Genomic DNA, 18,976 nt, shown 5'->3' with positions numbered 1-18,976 from the left:
CTTCAGAATTCTGCTCTTCTTTGTTGTGTGTGGTAGGGAATTGCAGCTCCATTTTAACCTAGTTCTTTTACTGTCTAAGACAGCAAAGATGAAATGTCTTATCTCAGCAAAAGTTGTGAAGCAGAGCCTTGCAACGTGTGTGATTTCTACATTTATTGAAGACTACTGCACTCATGAATAATGTATGGAAACCTCCTTACCTGTCTGCCTGATAAGTTCCATGCATCCCTTTGGCGTACACGGAATAAAGCAGTCTCCAAGGTCCCCTCTAGAGAGTTTCCCAGCATTGATGCTACTTAAGCTGTATTTTGAAATAATAAAGGCCAAGTAAGATACCCAGCCTCATTGTTCAAGAGAAAATAAATAAAAAAGGTTTCTTTCTGGAGTAGCTGTCACACTCTCCAGGGGTGAAGCCAGTTTACCCATCCACGTCCTTCTCAGGTGCAACAGCATTGGTTATTTTTTCTGTGTTGATGGGTTTATCGGAGTCGAGTGGCAGCTGCACTATAAAGCCATGAACAGCTGGGTCTGCATTCAAAGAGGCAATGCACTTGAGCACCTACAACAGCAAACACCAAAAAACTAATGGCTGATGAACTGAAACATGACTTATGCAAGAGCAAAAAACATAATCCTATCTGGATTAAAAGATACAAACTTTAGTTTTTCCACCCAAAAGTATAAATCACTTACATCTTTTATTTAAAAAAATAGCTTCTAAAGTCTCTAAATTGTACACTGTGGTGTTTTAGTTTTCTTTAAAAAAACCACAAAAACACATCAGCAGGTTCCAATTATTTTTTCATTAGTTAGTATCAATAGGCAAGTAGTCCTTTTTATACAATGACAAGGTAAAGACATCTTCAGCACAACACTGAAGTTATGTATTTTTTCATCACTGGCTGTATTACTTACATCAGCTTCGGTTGCTGTGTTTGGCAATTTTATGTGATTGGCACTGATCCCAATCTGCAAATGAGAATAACAACAAATTATCTGATTTCTGAATTGACATCCAATTGATCTGGCTAATCTCTCTATCCAGCTAAATCACAGCTGCATTCTGTCACATTTCCCAAGACTATCTCCTGTTCCTGAGGCTCAAGTCCTACAATTTAGAAATACCATCAAAGAAAGATTAGTTCTTTGCCTACTGAGTCTGTCTTTTAACTGTCCTATTCACCTTTTGACATGAACAACATCAGCTTTGCTTGACAGCACACTGCCTTAAAATACCAGCAGGAATGCCAGGTATCACCTAGGGAAAAATGCACTCATCTGTGTTCCTGCCCTGTTGCAGCATGTAGTGTTCTACCTGTGACAAGCACAAAGCAACTGCAGGTACAAGGCACTCAGGGAAGATAAGGACAAGACCACGGGTCAGGAGAGACACAGCACTTCAGACAAATGTAATCTGTGATGATCACACAGAAAGTGGCACCAAGGCACACTGCTGTGACCACAGCACCCCACTTGGCTCTCAGGTTACACACATACGTTACATTCTTGTAACTGACAACTCAGGCCAACACTGCTTTCTCCAATACTGCAAAAACTTAGACAAAAACTATTGACTTGCATCTGTTTTTTCATATTCAGATCTGACCAACTGTAGGAGGGTAAAAAGTAGTCCTAAAAGTCCAGGTATTACCTCAGCAGCAGCCTTCAGCTTCATGTTAATGTAGAGGTTTGAATCATCCCGATTTCCAACCTAAGGATGAAAGGACAGTTGAATTACTGCACAGAATAGAGACCCACACACAGGCTGAGATGGGCTTAACCCTCAGCTTCCTTGGATCTACATCAAGGAGACAGAGGTATTCCTGAATTAATGCAAAACACACTGATAGAGGATATAAACAGCTGGAGGTAACAGGAAAGTTCTTTCAAGTATAAGGCAGTTAAAGACAAGCTGTCTGATCTCCTGCACAAACTATTTGCACCTGTTGAAAAGCCTTAAAAACACAGTGGTCTCCAAAGCAGAAAATATTGCCTACCATCTGATCTGAGAAAGTTAAATCCTTAAGCTAATTAACATCATCAGCAGGTGCTGATAACATTCAATTATCTGATTAAGGCTTTCAGAACCCTTGGGCCTCTTTGATATCCAGGAATCTGAATTTTATGTACATGTGTGCTTTGATGGAGACGTTTCTTCCACTGCTGTTTTGAACCTGGAGAATTTTCCTGCTAAACAAAAACCAAAACAAGGACAAAGTGGTGCACAAAGAGAAAGCACCAAGTGGAACAAATGCCTGCAGTTTTTGGCAGTACTGAGTGCTTACAGTACAAATGCATTTCAGGAGACCACTTGCATAATCCAGTATGTTTTGTTAAAGGTAATGCTCCTTTTAACCTTAAGAAAACAGGGGTCAAATAAGGAAAAGCTGATAAGCAAGCTCTTGAAATTCTGTTCCCTGGTACTTGGGAGCCATTCCTGGTTGTCACATAGACTACAAGCTGCAGGGGTGACCTGATCACCCAGAACACATTGGTTCTTCCGCCCTAGGCACAGATAAAGGGGATGTCTCCCCTGTAAAGTCTGCTGGATTTAGGAAAAGGTTTTTTTCATACAGGGCAGAGAAGCAGGAGATGTCAGCAAACATATGTTTTGTGAAAAAGGAATTACTGCCAACAGGACAAAAAAATAAAGATTAAGTGACTTATTCTTTGAGCTCAGAGGACACCAGATGCCTCCCAAGAACAGAGCACATAATGTATGATGTGCTACAAATAAGAAACAGCTCTTTGTCTTGGCTTCACTGAAAAACAGACAGCTGCAAATATCAATATTAGGAGATGAACTCCAAGCCCAGATTGTTTGACAGCTTACAAAAGTGTCAGACAGCCAAAGAGCAAACAGGTTGTAAAGGACTCTGAGACAATTCAGGACTCAATACAAAGCCCACCAGGAAAACAATCCCATAGTGCCACAAGGCAGCAATTTTTGAACATAGTTTATGAGGTCAACAGTTCAGCAGTTTTCATCAAAGCACTACTAAATTTTTAGACCCTCCTTCTAAGCATCTGCAGATAAAGCTTCTGTAGAGACAATCTACTTAAAGCTAATGAAAAGGAAAACCAGAAAGAAAACCCAAAACAAAACACAAGCACAAATTTGTTCCTGGCATCAAAGAGAAGCACATCCTTTGTGTGCTATGGTGGTATTAACACTGGAATCTACAGACAGGCACTCTGCAGGAGCTCAAAATAGTGAATAAGGACAAAAATCACTTCTCTAAGCAGCCACTGACATTCCCTCAATCCTTTGTGGACACACAGGTCCTTCCTGTAGCATGACATTTGCTACTGCTAGTCATCTTCTGACCTAAGCAGAGTTTCCATTTTTTTATAGCTGTAAAGGAAAAAAAAAAAAAATATGCTAACCACAGGTCAAACCCCTGTACTTGTCAGTTGCTTTTTACCTCTGCAAGCCCTTCTGTGTAGACTCTAACACTTGCTCATTTCTGAGGGCTATCCAATTCAGCAAAAGGATGTTGTTCCATCCCTTGTACTCAAAGTTATCTTGGCCAAAGGTAGTTTTAGTTGTGTTTGGGTTCCCTCCCATCCTCTACCCCTCTTTTCTCTCCATGTTTTGACATAACAGCAGACCAGATCACTTAATAAACATCCCATTTGGAGGATTTCTGGTACAAACACATCTCTGAAAGCTGCTAAACTTCAGGGCTCACTCAAGTGCAGAGATTTGGAATGGAGTCTACAAGCACTGCTTGCTCTTAAAAGGCAATCATCTTGATTTCACCATTTCACAAACACAACACTCCAACAGACAACAGGGTCTGAAGAAAGAAATAAACGAACTTAAAAACCCCCAAAAAATGTTGGGCTCTGATACTTGGCAAAAAGACATAACAGGACTGTGTCACCATCTCACAGAGAACACTGTTCCTAATAAAATGCTACCAACTACAAGGCAGCTTTGATGAAGCTCATCAGCTGTGTCCTTACCACTGCAAAGCAACTCTTATTTTCTGTAGCTGTCATTAAAGAAAACAATACCTGTAAAATGGCAAGTCCTGGTCTGAATCCTGGAAATTTCTCAGTCATCTCAATAACTTGCTGCTTTAGTCTCTCTCTCACTTGTCTGAAAAGGGGGAAAAAAAGAAAACAAATACAAGGTAGAAATTAATCACAGGGCTCAATTCTGATATAGTCAGGAGTTGTAAAAGTGACAGATGGGCAGACTGGCAAACATGTACTTATGCCTTGAGTACACAGCTCCCAGCAATCTTCAAATAAGACTGATGTCCACAAATCACTGAGACACTCTGGAACCAGGTTCATTCAAATTTATTTAAATAACTTTATTTTTTTGAAGTCCATATTGTGCTTCTTCAGTCTCTCATACGATACAAGGGTAAAAAAAAGGGTTCAAAATTTGGCATGGAAACTCTTGGGATTTCAAACTCCTTTCTCAAAAGGAAATTCTCTTTCCACCTATGCTGTACTAAAATTACCTGAATCCCAGAGGCACCAGTTGTCACTGTTACAAAAGCTGTCCTGGTAAAGGATTATGAATCTACAATGATAAAATTCTGGGAAATGACTAAACAAGCAGGAGTTACCCAAAGATAAAGCAGGGAGGAGAATGGGAGGTGGAAAGAGGTGAGGAAAAGTCGCCAAACCCTGGTACACAGCTCAGGTGAACTCTTCAGTAAAGGCAGGTTTAAGGATACAATTGTAAAAACCCACAACTTTGAAACAGAGCACTGATTGGTTGTTCTAGTTCAGATGTGAACTCACACCCAGTTTATCATGGAACGTTTTAATAACGAGTACCCAGCACTGAAATTAGCCACAGACAGCTCAAAGTCACTGTTATCACCTCTCCCCAGCCTTGCACTCCCCTCCACTTTCCCAGCCACTCTCTGGCCCCACAGGCATAATCCTGCACCAGGGAAGGTGGAGGCCCAACTGCTCCATCTCCTCACCAGAGGTGGTCAGGATTCTGAAAGAACTGACCAGTTCTGTCCATCTCAAGGGCTCATGGCACTGGAAAGAGCCTGTGGCACAACACTGTGCCAAATGTAAGAGACATTCAGAAGCAAAAGCCAGGGAAGCAAAACCTCACAGGACATGAGAGGCTTGACAGGTCTGTCCTCCATGTGAACTCCATCCTGTGTCCCATCCCCATTCTCTGAGATGAGAAGGTGCTACCACCACACGCAGCAAATCTACCCTGTACCAAACAGCCTTTTGTTTAAAACACAGGTCACCTTGTGCTCATTTACCCTCAGATCAGTATCTCCAGATCTGCTACTTCCCAGGCAGGACCAGACCTCCCAGACTGGAGCAGGTGCTGCTGGTGCCAGCTCATTAAAAATGTGAAAGGCAAGGGTGCAGGGACAGGGTAGGTAGCTGATGCCAGCTGGGAGGCTGTGATTCCTGCATAGAGGGAAACTCCAGGAAAACAAACAGCCAGTAAGGCAACTCTACCCTGCAACTATGAGCTCCAAATTAGGCCTGCCAGAGGCAGGAAGACAGGGAAATGGGAGCAGCACACAGCTCTCTCAACCCAGCAGCACTGATCCCAAGGACAGCTGCAGCTGGCCCAGCTAGAAGCTGTCCTAAGGCTGTTTGAAGTCTCATCTCAGAGGGAGTCACAGCCTCCAGCTACATCCCAAATCATGCATCTCTCCTGCTGCATCCTGAATCGCGTGGTCAAAGCTCAGCCGTACCTGAGGAGTGGGTTCAGAATATTTAAAGGTGTTTGCATCTGGCCAAGTGGTTCAAAGTCTCTTAACAAGCTTCAGTGGAAGCAACTGTTTTCAGCCTTATTTAAGAAACCGTAGTTCTGAGCCTTCCTTCGGCTGTCACCTCTGTAGAACACTTGACACCAAGACCAGCTGATGAGTTCAGAAAACAGTCTCATAGCAAACCTTATCCCAGCAATTCTTTGTGCTTAAGTGACAAAAATCCATCTGCTGGGTAGCAAAATCCCCAACTGCCTCTCCTTACACTCCAGCTGTAAGCCCCTAGGGAGGCACCTGAGCTGGCTCATGAGCAGCCTCTAACAACACAACAATCTCAAGGAGCATCAGAAACCCCCTCTACGTGGCCAGCGAGCGGGGGCTGTGGAAAACTCCCCAAGGGAACCATTTCTGAGGTCTCTCATGTTCCAGTAAGGAAAGGGCAGCACTGCTTTGTGTCCAGCAAACAAAAAGAAATGCAAACAAACATGAAAGATTAGAAAGGGCCCCAGGTTTAGGCATTACTTTTATTGCAGTCTTCTCAGCTTAAGAGAAACGAGCCCACCCAACTTCCTCTGTGAAGCAGGGCTGTGGTGTGCTTTCACCCCCAGCAGCCACAACTGTTCACACATTACATTGCTGTCATCTTCTGTAATTAGGCAGTAGGTCACCTCCCCTTCAGCTCCTGAAGAGGCAACACACACAAACATACAAACGTGGTGCTGTTGGTGCAATTTTCTTTAGTAGCCTTGAATCAAGAAATCACTTGTTAGACAGCCACCTAGTGTTGGGTACCACTGCTCTCCAGTGCTCACAAAAACCACAGGGGCAAAAGTTTACGAGAAAATTCAAGAAAAAAAGAAGAAATCATTGTTTTTCTCCATAGACTTACAAAAGCCATAAAAATAATCTTTGCAAACCAGCAGCTATTTAGTTATACAGTCTGCAAAATTCTACTGTGGACCTCAGGCCTTCCCAAAGATAAAAAGTTCATATTGATAAATCAACACCACTTTTTACTAGCTGTATGAAAATTCTTTTAAGTCTTCAAACAGAAAATTTGCAATTCTATGTGTCTGCTTCCCCAAAAGCCTTCTCTCTGACTCTAAGCCCCCTCCTGTGCCCACATGCCCTTCCACAAACAAATTCATGCAGCAAACAAAAGTCCAGGGTCCACACAGGTTAAGGACAGCACATAAGCATACAATGCAACAGCCAGCTCCAAAGATTAAAGAACTTGTTAGCATTTCTTTCTGTAGACTGTAACAGAATTTAAGTTTATTAAATTAATTTCCAAGAAATTCAAACAAAGGACAAACCACACTCCTTTAGCTCTGCTGGAAATGGAGAGAACATGGCTCCTGTGTCAGCAGAACGCCACACCCTCCTGTGGGATTATGGACTCTGCTCAGCTGGTGAGGACACACAGCACCATACTGAAGATGACCCCAGGCTGTGTTTCTGTCCCTTCTGTAACAGGCTCAAGGCTCTATGCAAATAGTGCCAAACACAGGACCTGGCAAACACCTCCTCAAAGACAGTGATGCTCCAGAAGAAGCCTGTCCCCAGAGGGGAGGTTTTGGCTTTACTGCCTGGATCACAGATTCCCCAAGGGCTTCACAAACATGCAGCAGAAATGCTCCTGCTGCAGCCCTGCAGAAACAGCTGCATGAAGCTGAGGGTCCTCCCCAGGTCCTGCACCGTCCTGGTCAGAGCTGCTGTCCCTGCAGCCATTCGTCCTTGCAGCACTGCCACTGCTCACCTCCTGTTGCTCCCATGACCAACACCATAATGTGAGAAAAAAAAGCTTTCCCATCTCCAAACCACCATAGTACCACATCCTAGCTCAGGACAACTGCCTTATCTTAAAATGCTGTGAGGGGACTGCAAAGAATGTCACAGATCATCCCACTTGCACCCAAAGGAGGCACAGAGGAGTCTCTCCTGAGGAAAGTCACAGGTTGGCTCAGTGAGTGGCACCGGGATAGGAAATACCTTGGGAAAGACCACCTGAACACCGCTGGCAATTCAACAGATGGCTCCAGTTGCAGGAAGACATCATTTAGAGCTGGAATGAGTTCACATGTTCCCACCCTCTTGTCTCATGCTCCACCACTGCATGCTCCTGGCACACTGTCATTATCTCCCAGGAAAATGCCTGCTACTTTCTACCACTTCCACACTCACAAGGTTTTTTAACCACCTTTTTGGTTGTGTCAGCACAAATACATGCATGAGCTCTCTTCAGACCAAGTAAATACATGAAGACATTTCTGCTTTTTTGGATGCTTTTTCATCATATCCAGAATTTCAGTCCAAGGTGGGTCTGAGAGACAGGCAGCAATTGAGGCACTTTGCAAATGTAGATGACTGACAACAGAACAACAGAGTTTAACACAAAGCTCAGTCTTTAAAACTTAGATGAGTTTGCCCCAAACATCAGTTCTGATAACCACATTCCCATGCAGTAACATGCATGCAGGCCTGCTTCCCAAAATGAATACTGCATATAATACCCTACTATCAGTGATTTAATCACAGGAAAACACAAGAGCAGTAAGGACTCAATCCACCTTTGGACTGAGCGGCTGCAAGCACTCCAGACAATACTCTAGGCCCTATCTACAAAGGTTTGCCTTCTGAAGAAATGATATTGAGATTTTACCCATTCCACAAAGGGGGACACAGCAGTCCCCACATGTTCTTTGCCTTCCCTGCAAGCTGGTGCTGATGTGCACAGATCTGTGGCTCTGTTGTCCAGCAGACAATGTTTTCTTCTCTCTTATCAACTCTTTTGAGCAGAGTCCCATTTTTTTAAACTGTGTCTGCACAGCACTGAACACAAGGGTTCTTGCTCGTATTTGGGGCCACCAATAGCACTGGTAGTTCACTTTAACTCAGCCCACCCACAGTGTGGGACCCTTCAGGGCAAGCCTGAAACATTGTGGGTAGGATCTGGTAAAAGAAAGCTCAGAGATCAGGGGATTTTTTCCACTTCAGACTAGATTTACCTGGAATTACAATAGGAACCCAAAAAAAAAAAAAAAGAAAAAAAAGGCCAAGGAGTTGCTTACTGCACTGTTACCTCCAGTTGCAAGTTCAGCCTGATCACTCCAAACCCAAAGCACTACCTGGCCCATCCCTAGGGGCTATGAGGAGTGCTAAGTCTTCCCTGCCATCACAACTCATCAGCCACTCTTCCAGAGCAGAAATGTTGGTCCACTCCTGGTCCTACCAACCAGTTTGGGCCTACCCAGAGGTTTCCACACCTGGGCTCTTTCAGATGGTAAAGCCTGAACACACAGCTCAGTGCAGGGCACATAAACTGTAAAGAAGAGCCACTATCATGTTTTGCTCTGATTATCTCTTTAGACACAGAAACAGAGATTGCTTTTTCTTCTGGGAATACCAGCAATAAAAGGTGGAGAATATTGTATTTTTATTACCTTCAACCCACCATATCCTGCATACTTAAAGCATTGCTTTTCTTCCTCCCATTAGTCATTTGTTTACTGTACTGTTATACAATAACTCATCTTTCATAACTCATTTGCCAATGAGGCAAATTTAATTTGTAGCAAAATTTAAGGCAGAATTACTGAACAGCCACTCAGAGTAGAGGAAAGCCATCCTGAGGTAATCAGCCAACTCAGACTGATGCAGAACCCATCCAATATTTAATATATTTCACAGACTGTGCAGGCTTCGTGTTTGTACTGACAGAAGCAGACTAGATGCATTTTGATGTTGATACATTAACATCAACACCAAAATCCCACAGAGAAAAGAATGCCTGCCGTGTTCTCCTTCCCATGCCCAGCCTAAACACATTTTCCATCCTCACAGGTAATACCCAAAGCCACTGAAAATGTCAATTTTCCTTTGTACCTCTTCTGAGCCTTCCAAAGGTGTGAACTAGCTTTATCACTTCATCAAGTTTTCCATATTTATAGAGGCAAGGAAACTCTCTCAAAGTATTTATTCTCTTTATATGTCTCACAAGAATAAGTATCTACCTGATTTTTGTTTAAATAGCTGGCATGATTGTGAATTAGGTATTTTTTCATCTGTTTTGAGGAAGGAGTGCTTGGTGGCTGGAGGAGAAAGTTCACAATACTTATGAGCTTTGATTTAAAACACACACAGAAACCCAGCATTACATAGCTAAACACTACCTGTTTGCTTCAACTCATTTGTCAATATTTGACTAACTTACAAATAAACCTTTTTCTTGATTAAAGGGTAAAGTAACAAAATCCACCCCCTACAAGACAATAACTGAAAACGTTTTGCAGTTGATGCACAGTCAGGGACATTCCCTTTCTACAACAGGCAGCTCAGCTGTAAATTCCTAGAAAAACCACATGCCTATCACTCCTGCTGCTGCCAGACTCTTGGCCTGGAGGTGAACTCTGGACAGTGAAAATCCCTTGGACCAGCACTTCTCCAGGGGTCTGGAAGAAAGGGACAGCTATCTCCAGGGCGGACAGCCCAATTCCTCATGACTCCTTCAAGTACTCCAGCAGAAAAAGGCAGAACTACCTAAGGCCCATAGGGAGCTTTTGCTATACTGAACATAAATACAGCACAAATAAAGGAACTGAAGGACAGCTGAGCAACTGCAATTATTTTTCCATTTTGTGGTGTATTCAGCTTAAGATTTGATGACTCTGGAAGTCAGACCTCAGCCAAACACCTTGAGAGGTGTGCTGGAAGTTAATCAAACCTTTCTCCTGCATGTGCCTATTAAAAGCTCATGCCTCTTCCCAAGTATTTGCACATCATGAATGTCCTCTGAGAACTGGTAGTTTATAGCTGCTACTATAGTACAGAAAACAAACAGAAATAAAACATTTCATCCCTTTATCTTTAAAATTAAGTTAGTAATGCAACATGCCATGCCAAGGAAGCTAAAAGTTTTAATGTGAATTATCACTGTACCCAAACTAGCATCTTTCCAGGACCTATTGCACTTCAGGGTGACTTTCTCTGACAGGAAAGAAACCTACAACAGGCAAATCATGAAGTCCCACCAGCAGCAAGCACAGGCATTACAGTGCCAAAAGCATCAGGTGGAATGAAGCATATAAGACTGAGAGATTGCAATACACAGGTGGTACTGGCTCCAGATTTACCAGGTAAAAAACATGCAAGCAGCCTTTCCTCATGGATATTCAAATTCAAGGCACATTAGGCCTACTTTTCAGAACTGCTCCACTGTTGGTTAGATGTAGCTGTGTCATACACAGCAATACCTAAGAGGAGGACTAACTGCTTTGCTGAGATTACTTTATATCTTTTCAAATGTAACCTTTCTGTCTGAATTCCCTAATTATATCGACAGGGGATACCCAATGAACCTACCTAACTGGACCCTGTTTCCACAGAACATAACAGAACCACTACACTGCATTTCCCCCAGGATTAGGGAAATTTATTTGGCTTTCTTACCAAATGTGTATGTTGAGTGGCAGCAGGAAAAACAAGAAAGGTGTTTTTTTTAAAAAGACACAATGCAGGCTCACGTAAACCCAGGGCTTGCCAGCTAAGTAAATGCTGAAAAGTACAAGAATACTTTTGCCTTCAAGGTCTCCCAAATCTTTTAAATTGCTTTGGCAGGACACTTGTGAACGCTCAGCTATGTGTGATCCAATTTGTGGATTAACTTATTTTGCTTTAAAGAGGAACAGTCAATGCTTGTAGAGTATGAAAACAGAGCCCATACCCAAAGCTCATGTTCCCAACTCCTGCTCATAAAGCATCCCAACAGCCCAGCTTGCACGCATGGAAGCTGAAGGTCAGCCGGTGGCTTCACACCTGCCTGGGCTCTCATTTATTTCATCGATGCCGAGTGGTCACCAGGTGCGTCCCGGGGCTGCCGAAGAGACCCCACCAGACGCACCGCTGGTTTCTGGGGAGCACTGACAGCACTTTGCACTCTCCTTAAGACCTTTAATACCGTACTTCGTCCAACAACTCCCAGTTTACAGCCAGGAAGAAGCGAGCTTTGGCTGCAACGTAGTGAAAAAGCTTTAGGGTGTCTCCAAACCTGCTTCGTGCACAGAGCCAGAGCAAAAGCCTCCCCCAGCCCCATCCCGCTGCCGGCACACCCGGGGGCCGCCGAGGCACCTCTCAGCTCCGCGGCCACACCGAAGGGCAAATCCCCGCGGCTCTCGGACTGTCCCGCCCGAGGGAGCCCGGCCGTGCTGCGGGCAGGGCGGGCGGGCGGCCCCGCTACGTACCCGGAGACAATCTTGCCGCTGAGGATCTCGGCGGGGGCCATGGCGGGGGCCGGAGGGCGGGCGAGCAGCGGGCCTGCGGAGGCGAGCCTGGCGGGACTCCCGGGCCGTCTGCGGTTCGCGCCGCTCCCGCGGCCTCCCCACGTGGCCCCGAACTTCCCGCGGCCCCGACCCCGGCCCCGCCGCGCAAGCGCTGCCCCCGTCCCGCCCCTCCGCGGCTCCGCGCCCCGCCCGCGGCCCGGCTGCCCGCGGGGGAGCGCGGCCCAGGGCCGCGGCGAAATGGCCGCCGGAGCGGCCTCCGAAACGCCTCCGAGGCGGCGCTCCCGGGCGTGCCCGACCCCCGCTCCGCGCAGAGCGGGGCCGGCGGGAGGGAGAGGGGAGCCCCGGAGGGTGCTGAACGTTTCAGCTGAGCTGGGCTGTGCGCAGCTAATAAGTAGGAAAATCCCTCATCGGTGTAAGAATAATCTGTGTTCCTTGTCCCGTGGTTCTCATGCCAAGAGTAGAAGTTAAGAGCAGGATCACAGGTTCACAGAATGGTTTGGGTTGGAAGGGAATGAAAAGATCATCTAGTTTCACCCCCCAGCCATGGGCACCTTCCACCAGACCGGGCTGCTCCAAACCCTGCCCAACCTGGCCTTGAACGCTGCCAGGGATGGGGCAGCCTCAGCTGCTCTGGGCAACCTGTGCCAGGGCCTCGCCACCCTCACAGTAAAGAATTTCTTCCCAATATCTAAATCTACCCACTTTTTGGTTTGAAGCCACCCCCCACCCCTTGTCCTATTGATACATGCCCTTGTAAAGCATCCCTCATTTGCATAAAAATAAGTAATTTTAGTTTTCAGGATTTCAGCACATTTGTCTAACATAGAGTCACCAAACCAGTGGCTGACCAGAAAGAGGGCAATGAAAAGGACGTTGGAATTGTGGTCTGAATTCATAAGAGTTTTCAAAAGTGAGAAACAGGTTCCTAATGGTGGCCTCCAAGGGATGTATTTGCACTAAATAATCCCATTAGAACTGGTAAAGGTGGTAGTTTCCTGTCAGATCCATGCAATTGTCCACATATACTGTTGTTTGCATAACCAATGCTTTTCCTTACTCTGCAGACCAGTGCATGTGTTTTAGGACCTTTCTTAGAGAGTTGGTTGTCAGTGGTTTTCTCACACATATGGCAAATGAGTGATTAGCATCCAGCCAGAGCTGGGGATGGAAAAAGCAGTTGAATATCACTGAGACAGACTTGCCCAGGCAAGATAATGCTGTGACCCAGAGAACTGTTGAGGAACTCATCAGTGTTCCCTGCTAATGTCTACCACGTGGTCAGAGAACACAGGAAACTGGTGACAAAGAGTTCTGGAGCAGAGAACTGGCCGATGGGGATTGCTGCTGGGCTGACCCCACAGTATTAGATTGCTTTTGGGGAGTAGTAGCATATTCCTGTGCCTCCAGTAAATCTGTGCTCTTACTGTTTTGGGACTTAGCAACATCTGCCACATGTTGGCAGTACAGCAAAGAAATGGGATAATCTCACTGCAAATCATCAAGCTGTGGAGAATCAGGACTCAGTGCTAGAACAGCAGTGTTCCTGCTGAGAATTTGAGGCTTAAATGGCCTGTGTGAAGTGCTTTCACGTAGACTTTTGCTTTACATAGAATGCATCGGTTTGGAAAAACAAAGTATCTGTTCCAAAGAGTTTCCTGAGAAAACTTTCAATCCTGCTACTCCATAACGTAATCAGCTCACAAAGGGGATTTTGAGAAATGCAGGTCTTGCAGCTTCCACCTAGGGCACAGAACTGCAAGGATAGAAATATACAGGCCCTTCTGTTTCCGAAGGTCAGAGGCTTTAAGGTTGCTTCTTTGGCATTCTAGGAGGAGAATATAAACCATATATAGCTCAAAACTCATTTGAGTTAAGTTATCTTTGTGTTTCATTTAATACACTAAAAAGTGACATCTTTTCTGCTTTTTCCTGCTTTTTTTTTTTTTTCCTTGAGGGTAGAGATTGCTACCTTGGGTGATTAAATTAGCTTAAGTTAACAGCATGTTCTAATTGTAGGATAAAAGGTCAGATATTTCTCTGTAGGAGTGACTTGCAAAAGAGAGAAAACATTCTAGTTTGAGGCTTTTATATGTTAAATAAGAAAAACCATAGAAATAAGTACAAAGAGATATAAGAAACTTCTTTTCCCCCTTTATTTTTCTTCCTGTATTTCCTGGAATGCAGCAACAGGCACTTGCAGTATTATACAGTCAAAAAATAAGATAATGCAATTGGTCAAGAGGAGTGATTTTTTTAGGCTGCTTAAAATTCTGTGCCTTAGTTGTTTCTTCTGTTGCCTTTATCTGAGGCCTGAACGAACTCTTGGAGGACAAAATGACCCAGTGTTAAGGAAAAAAAAACCCTACAAAACATGAATTCCTTCAGCTCAGGACTGGATAAGCTCACAAAAACAACTTTGTCAAAAATAGACTTAACACTCAGGATTACAATGTAAAAATATCAGATAGTGAAAGAAAAAAAAAAGGCCTTTTGTTCAAAATATTCAAGTGACCTTACTTGCAGAGTGAGCAGAAAACACTGTTGCCATCAGGAGATGGAGATTTCCACCCAGAGCTGCTAATTTGCATGATTTACATGTGTGAGAGCAATAAACCTCTCTTCTTGTTTTTCTTAATGCCCCAGCTTTTGAATAACACATATGCCATGATGACAGAGAAAACTTTGAATATTACCTAAATTTATTGCAGGAAAGGAACTAAGAATACTTCCAAACAACAACTTCTATCACTTCTTTAGTTTTGATCCAGATCCTAATTTTCGGTAAGGGACAGACTCATGAATTTTAAATATACTTATGCCAGAAAATCAGACTAACCTTCTTTTGTCAGAGTAGGAAATCCTTTTGTATTTCTAACTTGTCTAATGGGGCAATCAAGATGGGATTTTTCCTCAGAAGTTGTGCACATCATGTCTCTAAGTAAGAACATGTTCTTTAACATTTATTCTTAATTTTCATCCTGACATCAAAATGCTGGAAAAGGAGGGGGAAAGAAACAGAAAAGGGATTGTGTGATGAGAAATGGCTGAGCAGACATTTCTGCCCATCTCAGAGCCATATCCAGCCCTGAAATGCAGTAAAAAAGTTAAAGTTCCTATTCATGTATAGGAACTCTGAGAGAAACACAGTGCAAAGGAGATAAACATTGTGAAAATGTTTACAAAGTTGACAGCAAAAAGCAATGTTTTATGCATTCAGTATCAAAGCAGGCTTACTACTTAATGGTTGTTAGGACTGGGATAAGAACAGTTACTTTGGGATAGGTTGAAGCCTCAGTGTAAGAGAGTTCTCTCTGCTCTGAGTGTTGGTCCAGCACAGTCGTTCTCCCTCCCTCACCTCCCTGCCAGGATCCCTGGGTTTGATTTGGCAACTCCTGCAGTGTGCCTGTTTACTTTTGCATCCACCCCCTCTTACCCAACGTGTCAAAAGTTATGCAGCTTGCTCTTTTAAAAAGCCCTGAGGGCTGCAAAATACATGCCAGAAAGCCTTTCGATGTTATTGGTGAGCTAACAGCTGTGCCTCTGATGACACAGGGCCCCAGAACCTGTCATAAGAAACTGATCCCAAGCCATCAAAGTGAGGAAGAACATTAAGCTTTGCTTTACCCATTAGGTGGGATGGCTAGAATAGGACATTGTCTCTAGTAAAGGGGAGGAACAGACAAGTTAGGTTTGTTTTATAAACCATGGTAAGAAAAAGGATGTTGAGAAAACCTGTTTTCAGGAGCACGCCAGAAAACCAGTATTAGACTTTGATACTCAAATGTTGATGGGGAACTTTTGTGCTTAAAGGTGCCCCTCTGAACAATGAATGAATTACCCAAGAATGTACCTTTATCTACCATGATGAGGGACACAACTTTGTCACGGGGCAACAGTGACACATTTAAACACATGCTATTGGTCCATTCTCCCTTTGATCAGAGCATGACTGAACTTTGACTGTAAGGCTTGAGACTGATCTCAATGTATGCTCTTTGGAACAGCCTTTATGGCTAAGCTGTGTTAATGAAATAGTAGATGGCTTGAGCTATGATTTGTTCCATCATAAAGTGTTTCCCAAGTGTAGTTGTCTCCTATTCTGTAGCCATATAATGTGTTCCATCACTGAAATAAGAAGGTGGTGGACAGCTGTTGGACAGTCACTATGGAAGTTGCTCTCCTGGGTTAGGATGGTGTTTCCTCTCTGGCTTCCTCATGGGTCCAGTCTGATGGCTGAACCAGCAGAACAGACACTTGGAGTGCTCTTTGTCTATTTCAGTGCAAAGGCAGACAAATTAACCAAGCACTTCCAAGCACAGATTTAACTCCAACAAATTGGAGTTAAAACCTGTGAAGGGTACTTTCATCGTAGGTATTTCTGGCAGGAAGGCAAAGCTGGTTGTGCCCCACAAAGTTGCAGTAACAAACAGACCTCTCAAATGCTTTCCTGACCCCTGTCTCCAGTTTGCTGATAACTTGCCTATCATGCAGGGGTTTTGTATTGACCATTGTTTATCTGTCACTCTAAAGACAGCAGTAACAGATCAGATTATCTCTGAATTTCCACTTGTGTTACTATGCCAATGACACAAATTTGTATGTAGTTGAGTGAATTTTCCACTGGCTCTTTTGCTTGTTCTTCCAGCTAGCTTCCTTTAGCTACATCATCTTACCTTCACACAGAAATCCAGCAGTTCCCATTGACCTCCTAGGGATCCTGCAAAAGGCCTTGGTAACAGTTTAAAGAATTTTGTGTCACACTTGATTCCACTGAGAACAGTGCCAGAGTGCTTGATAAATGTGGGCCCTAGGTTATCCCAACTCTTTGATAGCAAGAGAGAATTCAGATCAAAGAGACCATTTTCTAAGTACAGCTCTACAGCATGTTGGGGCACTCTGTGCAGTAAGTAAAAGCCAAATTCACTGTCCCAACCTGCCTGTGAGTCGTGTATTACCACATTTTTCAGATAAGGTAGCTGAGAAAGAAGGGAATATTGATTGCCTAAAGCAGAATACAAACTGAAGCAATGGAACTGTGATTAACTACCTTGACATTTCCACCTCCTCCTAATTCTCTTTGGCTAAAAATTTTTAATTAACAGTGTGTGACTACAGAGGACTTCTCCCTTCTTTTGCTTAAGAGCTGAGTGATTTGTCTGGTAGTTACACCAAGAACTGCTCCATTAATAAATGGGGCAGACCTGGTGAGGCACATTGTCCAGAGACACATGGCTAATGTTTGCCCTGAAGCTGTGGAGTGTGTCCCTTCCCTTGTGCTCAGATGCATCAGGGAAGAAAAGCAGTGATTGCAGTGTTTTAATATCACAAGTCAGCAGAGCTCTAGGGCCTGTACTGCACATCTCTGGGAGAAAGATTTCTCAAAAGAACAGCAAGGCTTGCTCATGTCTGCTGCTGTGAGCTCTCTCTGAGCTTCCTGATTCATAAACCAGCTGGAGATCTCATTAGAAAGTCTGTGCCATGAAATGGTCCATCCTTTGCTCCTGTCTCCAAGGCCTTTACATAATCCAGCAAGGAAGTGGATATGTCAGCCGTAGCTGGCAAGAAGCACAATAAAGACCTTTCTGGTCCTCTCTGTTGTTTTGAAGCTTTGTATTTTGACATCTGTAGCCTGAGCACCCTGGTGCAGGTGCTTGTATATGTAGTAATTCTGTTCTGGAGCCCCAGTGTTTTGCAGATAAAAATGTGATGAGCCTGTGCTCCAAACTGCTCCTGAGATAGAGACAGTGGCTGGTGCTGCCTGGGCCACGGGAAGATTCCACTTGCAGTGGAATGGAAATATAGTGAGCTCAGCAGGGAGAAGTCTGCTTGTCCTGTGACTGTCAGTGACTTCTGTTATCACAGGTGATGCAACAACATCTGTGGTACAATGATACAAACGTCATAATGTAGGTGCTTAACCCCGTGGAGAAAAAAAGCTAACAAACAGTAACAGTAGCTGCCAGCCAAGGCAAATAAAACTTGGAAGAAGGAAAGTTGCTTAGGATTTTTTTAAACTTTTATAAATTTCTATTCTTGTTAAATAGCTCTGAAGAAGAATTAGTCATCTTTTCTTAAATAGTGAGAAACATTTTGGTTATACCACAAGTTCAAAGTAAATGCTCCTGACACAACAAGAGCAGGAATCAGTGCTTCTTTCCTGGAGAAATATGATTTTTACAGAGAACTTCTTTAATTTTACTGTGTGAGGTCTAATGGGGTTATATATCAGGTATGTCCATAGGCTATTCCCTGTGGCCTGAGCCCTCCGAAAGTCGAGAGGCCAGCTGAAAGCAATCACTTCAAATGTGGTTTTAGACTTCCTGTATATGTCCCTGACTGCACAAGTGTGGCAGATACTGCATTTGGTAATGGTGAAGATTAGCACAAGCTGAAAATCTGCACAAATCAGAAAGGACATTTTAAGCTATGTAACAAATGTCACAAGCTCACTCTCTCTGTGTTTTTACACAAAACACCAACAGCTGTGTTTAAACAATCCTGAAGGACTCTCTTGCTAAAAGGCAGTGCTGTCTTTTCCAGTTCTGGGGGAGTGATGGATATGAACTGAACCTTTCCCCACCCTCTCATGACAAGTGGCAGTGACAGCACTTGCTGAACACATGCAGACAGTGGCAGTATTCCCAGCAAAGCACATGCTCCCCTGAGCTTCAGGAGTGGAACTGGCTGGGCCAGACAGCATTTTGCCCAAGGCCTTTCCATGCTCCCAATTCTACTTGGAGGGAGCCAGTTATTTATAGAAAGCAGTGTGAGTTCTCCTGTATCAGTCTCTTCCTTGCAAACCATTGCTCTTCAAGAATATTTTGGCAGTGCCACGTCCTGCAAGTGGCAATATTGTCAGGAGTCTCTCTTGGAAGAGTCCATATACCCTACAGCTTATTTGCAGAGTCCTCTACACCATTAAAAAAAAAAAAAAAAAAAGGAAACATGTTAGACTGCCTGTGAATTAAGCACAACCTGCCATTC

The 18,976-nt window shown here is 43.9% G+C and overlaps 1 protein-coding gene across 1 annotated transcript in view; it reads right to left on the bottom strand.

The window, feature by feature from the left end:
• Positions 1–12,088, bottom strand: part of MTHFD1 (methylenetetrahydrofolate dehydrogenase, cyclohydrolase and formyltetrahydrofolate synthetase 1) — a 40,154-nt gene extending 28,066 nt beyond the window's left edge. The window contains exons 1-6 of the mRNA XM_053980665.1: positions 11,954–12,088; positions 4,021–4,105; positions 1,652–1,711; positions 916–969; positions 423–559; positions 201–301 (exon numbers count right to left, since the gene is read on the bottom strand). Coding sequence (XP_053836640.1) covers positions 201–301; positions 423–559; positions 916–969; positions 1,652–1,711; positions 4,021–4,105; positions 11,954–11,994 — 478 coding nt within the window. The 5' untranslated portion in view covers positions 11,995–12,088. The remainder of the gene's footprint in view (positions 1–200; positions 302–422; positions 560–915; positions 970–1,651; positions 1,712–4,020; positions 4,106–11,953) is intronic.
• Between the last annotated feature and the right edge of the window lie 6,888 nt (positions 12,089–18,976).

Source organism: Vidua macroura, chromosome 6 (assembly GCF_024509145.1).
Source record: "Vidua macroura isolate BioBank_ID:100142 chromosome 6, ASM2450914v1, whole genome shotgun sequence".
Taxonomy (NCBI): domain Eukaryota; kingdom Metazoa; phylum Chordata; class Aves; order Passeriformes; family Viduidae; genus Vidua; species Vidua macroura.
The sequence above is the reverse complement of the archived record's forward strand: the minus strand, read 5'-3'. Positions and strand labels throughout refer to the sequence as shown.